Source organism: Oppia nitens, unplaced genomic scaffold (genome assembly GCF_028296485.1).
Source record: "Oppia nitens isolate AA-2021 unplaced genomic scaffold, nextdenovo-longstitch-racon4-pilon3 scaffold4_pilon_pilon_pilon, whole genome shotgun sequence".
Lineage (NCBI taxonomy): Eukaryota > Metazoa > Arthropoda > Arachnida > Sarcoptiformes > Oppiidae > Oppia > Oppia nitens.
Window position 1 is genome coordinate 7731724 of NW_026533232.1, and position 7576 is coordinate 7739299.

Here is a 7576-nt window from a genome sequence, read left to right on the forward strand (position 1 = left end):
TCAGGCATCAAATGATGACACAACTGATATTTATTTGTGTGTTATTTTTACTGATTTCATTTGGCATACAAATATATAAGTGAATTGTATGTTATAAATAATTATTGAAAAATACTTGTGTGTCAAATGATTTTTAAGCAATTAGATTCATACAACTTTTGATTTGAAGCCAAAATAACTGAACACTTATTTTTCAATCTCAAAGAGAGAGAGAGAGAGAGAGAGAAAGAGAGACTTTATTTCTGAATGTAAACTCCATATAATTAAGTCAATAAAATTATTGAGAGATAGAAAGTGTAGCATTTGGTGGTTAAAAAAATTATTTCCTAAAAATCCTAAACAAATACTTTATTTTACTTATACTAAACAAAGTTCTAATACTCTGTAAGTCAAATATTTTATATAAATAGCGATTGGATTGAAAATTCAGTTCAATATCCAGATAATAGCTTAGACAGTGATGACAACAAAATATTTTTAAAAAATTGAAAAAGTTGTCATAAATTCATTATATTTTATCCCATCGTATAAATTAAAAACAATTTTACTCTTGTTTTTGGCTTTATTTCAAATATTAAAGGTTAATCTTACAATGAACTGGTCATCCTATAATCTATTGTAAATTTATAAACATTTTCACTATAATCATTATTCATAAATTAATTATGTATCATTTAATCGATTAATTATCAATAATAATAAAAACATTAAAATTGATCTAGTTAATATTTCATATTGGCTCTATTATAACATTGGGGGAGAGGCAAGGGGACCAGGGTGCAATTGCAAATAACGACTACTAATTGAAACTTTAAAAAATTTTTTATATAAAAATATAATGATTTAAAATAGCAAATGTTACGAAATTTCAATTTTGTTATAATTGTACTGTTAGTGTTGGTGTTTGAGGTTTGATGCCTTAAATAGATTGTAAATGTAGTGAATATATACTAATTGTTTGTGACAAAAATAATTACTGTGGTTTTATATATATATATATAAAAAAAGTGGTTTATATGTATTAGAAAAAATAGATGCACACAAAAATGTGAGCACCGGTACCTTGAATCTGCCCTTTTGTACGATGTGTGAGCCGTTATGAGTCCACGTGACTTCAGGCTTGGGTTCGGCAATAATAAAGCACTCGAAATAGAGAAGCCGACCGTCATCTTCCTGTCTGATGGACGGCTTTTTCTCAAATGTCGGTGCGATGCCATCCACTTGTCTATACAATTGGTTGGGTTTAATGACAATAATAACAATACATTAATTAAATTGTCGCACAATGTGTTGTTAATGTTGAAGGTTAGGCCTGTTTTGAATCAACTCATATATATACACATACGATATACATATACTGTACTATAAATGTAAATACAATTTGAAATTAAAACAACATTTACATAATATTTAAATGTTTGGTCTTTACATAATGAAAATCAATGGATTAAATTCAACAAAACATTTTTGATGTCATTTATGTTTGCAATTTCATTCAAACAAAATAAAACAACGGCTGAAAATTTATTTTAATGTTTTTAGAAAAACTTTTGGTTTAAGCAAAATATTTTATAAATTTCTATTGAAGAATATATTCTTGTAATACAAGAGTTGCTATAAATAAAACCATTTTATATAGCGTTTATAAGAAATTTTTATTTAATTTGCAACTATATGTATACACCAAAAATAATATTATACAAACTTTTCACATGAAAAATATTTTGCAAACTTTAGTGATATTTATTAAATAGAATTTATTTGATTAAACAATAAAGTTATTTGTAAGTTTAAAATTAAAAATTTTACATTAGTTAACAAAATTCACATTTATTTAATCAAATATAACAAAATGGCGAACTATTCTAATTAATATAAAGTTTATTGATAAAAATTTTGAGTGAAATTATTATACTTATTATAACTTATATAATATAACTATATAATTATAATTAATAACATTATCTAAACAAAATGCTTAGAAAGTTTAATAAGTTATAAAAAGTGATATTATTATAATATCAGAAAAAATAAAATATAACTTTTTTGAATGATTTTAGAATAACAAAATTAATTGTACAATTTGATATTATAATTATTGTATTTATTATACTAAAATTCATATTAAAAATAGTTATAATTTTGTTAGTCAAAGTTATTATTATTTTTAAAAAATTAAAATATCTATTAAGCATTTTTTTATTACATAAAAATATGATGACAAGTTTACAATTAATTAAAATGTGAACGCATTCATTAGTGTATATTTATATCAATTATTAAAACTAATTATTAAAATAGCTGTAAAAATCAAGACTCAAATAACTCATTGTTTTTTGTTTTGTTTTAAACAAACTGAGAATGAAAATAAATGTTAAAGTATTAAAATGTATTTTAAAATGTCAATAATTATGTATAAATATGTTTAATATATTTTTAAGATTAAATTTAAATAAATGACTGAAATATTTCTGTGCTTATGTCCGATGTATACCCAGTGACCTAATGCTCATAAGGGATCAAAATAGCAAATATTTCTATGATATGTAAATTTATTTTAAAAAGTTAATAATAAGAATAATTATATTTGTTTATAATCCATAAAACCATCAGGTTCAATCTACTATTAACATTTAATTTGCATAATTTTTTTTAAATGGGAAAATTATTAGTACATATATTATTTTTAGAAAGTAATTTAAGCAATGTTTGGTGTGTATCCATAGCCATAGCACTATAATCCAGCAAAAAAACTATTGCTTCATAAAAAATGCAAAAGTGTTTGCTTTCAAAAATATAGTGTAATTTAAGTTATGCTAATGGCTTCTCAAATATATTATATATCTATATATTTATATATTTAAACTATTTCACTTATACAAACTTCAATATAATATTTATTATATTTAAATGTACATAAATAAAGAGTGTTATTGTTTGGATAACTAATTTGGCAATATTTTGCAGTTTTAAAAAATCAAACCAATGATAATATAAAGCCTGGAAAAAACAAAAAAAAAACAAACAAAATTAACAAAATTAACTAGGCTAATTACCGTTTAGACATGGGTTATATCCGATGGTATGGCATATGATATGATAATATAGAAGCACTACAAACAATCACTTAATAAATAATTTTTTGGACAACTAATAGATGATTGACTTTATTTAGTTATCACTAAAGAAAATAATGGCATTTGTCTTAATCCAATATAAACTGAACCGTTGAAACAGTTAATGCAAGCGATTTGCAATTTTAGTGAGTGTGTGGTTGGATAGTATGTGTCGGAGATTGCAATTCATAGTATGAGAGGTGGTGTGTATGTCGTGTTCAACAACAGCACAGGGCTCACCAAATAGGCAGATGCCAGTGCATGACGTTCCCATCAAATAATGTTTGTGATTGAGTGTGTGTGTGTATGTGTGTGTGTGTGTGTGGATGCTATAACTAATGGATATAAGGTATGGTATAATGCTATTTTGGTTGGAGCATACGGGGTGATGTGCAATGTTGAAAATTTATTGATATATATATATATATATATGCCGTACAGTACAGCAAAATATACTATTTTGCAAAAATAATTGCTATTTTTATGCAATAAGTATTACATCAACAAAACCGGGTATATATAGTCATATAGTGTGTTACAAAATGAGAGAAAACGCGAATTTTTTAAAACTAAACATATTTTTATAGAGAATATTCTTGTGGTTAATACTGTATTTTTCATAAGTAAAACACACCATAAAAATATTTGTTGATTTATACTATAAAGCAATAGCTAATAAATGAGTGATATTTTATGAATCATTTCGTTTAATTAGAAGAAAATGATTGATTATTGAATAAACCTTAAGAGTATTTGTGTAAATAAAAAATGTTTTTATCATTGTTTTGTTTTTGTTGTTTATGTAAAACAGCTATAATTAGAAACAAATACTTGAAATTCTCAAAGTATTGTATTATTTTCTTCATGAGTAGCAATTCAAACACTATTGTCTTCATTAATAATTTTCAAAATAAAAAATGTCAAATTTTGTTTTTTAGATTATTATTACATTATATATACAATCAATTTGACACAATTATTTTCAAATTATAGTCTAGACTTACAAAATATAGTGATCGCTATTATTGCCATAAATATTGTTTACAATAAGATTCTTAATAAATAAATGGGAAATGGAGATAATAAATTTTAACTCCAAGTGCTCTCTCTCTCTCTCTCTCTCTCTCTTGATTTTCTTAGTGCACATCCCAAGAGTTGGTTGAGAGGGTCACCCAACAGATCTTTGGCAAACAAACCGTAAGCAAAGCACTACTGTTAAGCACTTCAATATCCCTGACCTAAATGCATGTGTGAAACGAGCGCTACATTACATTAAATTATGTTATGGTTTTTGATTTGCGGTTTTTTATTGTAAACATAATTCAAAAAATATGAATTCATATAATTTATACATATATTATTTTGCTTAAAAATTTTTAATACCCATTGGTGATGACATTTATTTCTCTAAAAGTTAGTCTATTTTAAAATTGAAATTAAATAACACTTACGTTTCGTGTGGTTCGTTAGCGGCTGTAAATAATCAAACAGAAGAAACATTAGAGAAATAAAGAAAGAGAGAAAATTGTATAAAAACTATAAATTTTAAGTAAATTTAAAGCTTGTTTGCAATTTTAAGAAATTTTAAGAGATTTTTCAAATAGAAAAGTTATGTATAGGTAGTGACAGTTATAGAAATACAGTAATTATTATTATTAGGAAAATTAAAAATAGTTATAAAAATAAAATTAATTACAAATCAAGTTTTATTATCGTAATATATAATATATAATTATATATATATATCTTACGCGTAAAATTAAGATTTATTGTGGCAAACACTTCTCCACTTTTGTTTTTGGCCACCACTTTGTAAGTGCCGGCGTCTGTCTCAACAACATCATTGACCTCCAACTGAACAATGTATTTGTTTGGTTCAAACTCTTTGATTTTACTGAAGACCCGATAGTCTTCAATAACTGGAAACTCATTTTGTAACCATTGTATCTCTGGTCGAGGATTTGAGATCAGTTGACACTCAAACACAAGCCGATTGCCGTCGTCCTCCTCCTGGATCTTAGGCTTAATGATAAAAGTCGGGGGCGACTCTTCTCGCTTAACCATTGCTTAAAAAAGCGGATATTTATTTTGAGGTAAAACTAAACCATTGTTTTTATTTTTGTTAAGATTTTTTTTATCTCTCTGTCGGTAAATTAAACCAGTATTTTATTACTTTCGGATTCAATTAAAATTGTTTTCAATTGACGACAACTTGATTATCACTCTTTTAGCTCTCATTGAATGTCTAAAAAACAAGCTGTCATTAAAAAAATTATTAGGGAGTGGTTGGGTTCACATGTTTGTGTGTATGTGTGCCTAAACTGTGCCAATTTATTTACACCACGGCTTACAAAATATCATGGCTTAAGACAACTACAAGAGTGATGGCTTAAAATAGATTTACTTCAAAAATATATAGAGAAGTGCATTGAAAACTATTTGAATTATGCCGACGCATGTCGTAATATAATCGCATAGTTTTTAGGATATATCCCAAGCACTCTGCCATATATGTCACGGAGAGGTATATACCATACATAAGCCCAAAATGTATGCTAAACCATTCATAACACCCAACTCTATAGATACGGTATGTATCGACATTAGCTACTTGTTTTTGAATCCCATATCTACCGAATCTTTTGGAATACGGAGCGCCCTATCATAGCAATGATGGGTAATATTTTATGACATACTTTTCCAATAGACTTATATATTATATTGGTTTGAAACCTAATAGTTATAATAACATTAATGATTTACAATAATTTATTGCGAAAAATCACAGAATATTCTTTAAGCATATAATTTATGTCAGAATTATCTCCAATCTGTTGGATAATTTGAGAACATATTTAGCATAAAATTTAATAATAATTATAATATAAATAGAGATTTCCAGTTCAAATTGGTTACAATAGACATAGTTAGTTAACATTGTTGATGATTATAAAGCAAAATGTCTTTCAAATATTTTTATTTCAAACAATTAATTACATGGCATCCAAATATATATATTTTTACAGTATTTTTGAAACATTACTTAAATTTCTAGTTGTTTTTTCTTATGAATTGTCTGTTTGACATAAACACAATTATTTATATATTTCTATACAAAAATAATAATGTTAGCAAAAAGTGTTTTATTTTTAAGTTCCCACATATTATTGATAAATCTCTCTTTTATTCAAAACAAATAATTTTTAGACATAACATTATGGCTGGAGTTTAATGACTCATTTTTATGTATATATTTAGTATATTGTTATTAATATCACATTTTCTCTACAACTCTCAAAGTGTTGATTCAATTTTTAAAAACAAAATTTCATAATCATATGTTAAGAATTATTATTAATATCATATTGTTTTTTGTAAGTAAATTAGTCTTAAAATAACAAAAACTATTAATATAAAGTACCGATAAAAATAACAATTATTACATAAGCCTATTGTAATAGTGTTGTTGTTTTTAGCACATGGTTTTCAATAAATTTTTTTTTATAAAAATAACTTTTTGTTTCTATTTAAGATTTTTGTATTCATTGACATTTATATTATTAATATACAGTATATCTATAAAAGTATTTTTTATAATTAAACCAATTACGGTAAATGTCAAAAAAATAAATGTATGATTACTTTAATATTACTATTTTACAAAACGTTCATTTTATTACTAATATTTAATTAAAATATGATTTGATTTTTTAAAAATAAATATTCAATGATAAATATATTGTGTGTTTAAAACTGAAAATTTGACTTAAAAATCAATGGGATTACCGCTATATTATATATAGTCATAATAAATATTTAATAATAAAAATAATCAATTCAGTAACTATAGAGATAGATAGATAGATAGATAGATAGATAGATAGATAGATAGAGAGAGATAGAGAGAGATAGAGAGAGAGAGAGAGAGAGAGAGAGAGAGAGAGAGAGAGAGAGAGAGAGAGAGAGAGAGAAAGAGAGAGAATCTTAAACAGCGGCGGAGGCGTTGCTATTAATTACAATACGTTGAATTAAAATGACCAAGGGCAATGTTATAGATAATTTTAAACTGGATAAAATTGTAATTGGTCATTTTTTAATTTATTGTATTATTTGCCAGATAATTGCAGTCGGCTATCATTTTTAATTTTAACAGTCGACTGTAAATTATCTTGCATATAATACAATAAATTAAAAATGACCAATTACAATTTTATTTAGTTTAAATTTATCTACAACATTGCCCTTGGTCACTTTTTAATGCAACGTATTGTTGACCAGATAATTGTAATTAATAGCATCGCCGCTATATAGACAATAATATCAATAGATTTACTTATTTATCACATATTCTCACATAAATGTGTTGAAACACATTTGCCAATAGGTTTAGTAGTTTATATAAATTTTACAAATTTGTTTCACAAAAATAAAATAAAATGTGGAATAAATAATCTCTTATA

At 25.0% G+C, this 7576-nt stretch overlaps 1 protein-coding gene across 3 annotated transcripts in view; it reads right to left on the bottom strand.

Moving 5' to 3' along the window:
• LOC128959625 (twitchin-like) overlaps positions 1–5422 on the bottom strand; it is a 28253-nt gene extending 22831 nt beyond the window's left edge. For 2 of the 3 annotated variants that reach the window (XM_054305620.1, XM_054305619.1), the window contains exons 1-3: positions 4868–5422; positions 4568–4589; positions 1063–1225 (exon numbers count right to left, since the gene is read on the bottom strand). In XM_054305620.1, coding sequence (XP_054161595.1) covers positions 1063–1225; positions 4568–4589; positions 4868–5180 — 498 coding nt within the window. In that variant the 5' untranslated portion in view covers positions 5181–5422. Of the gene's footprint in view, positions 1–1062; positions 1226–3056; positions 3378–4567; positions 4590–4867 lie in introns of those variants that run through there. The other variant, XM_054305621.1, reaches the window with a different exon arrangement.
• Between the last annotated feature and the right edge of the window lie 2154 nt (positions 5423–7576).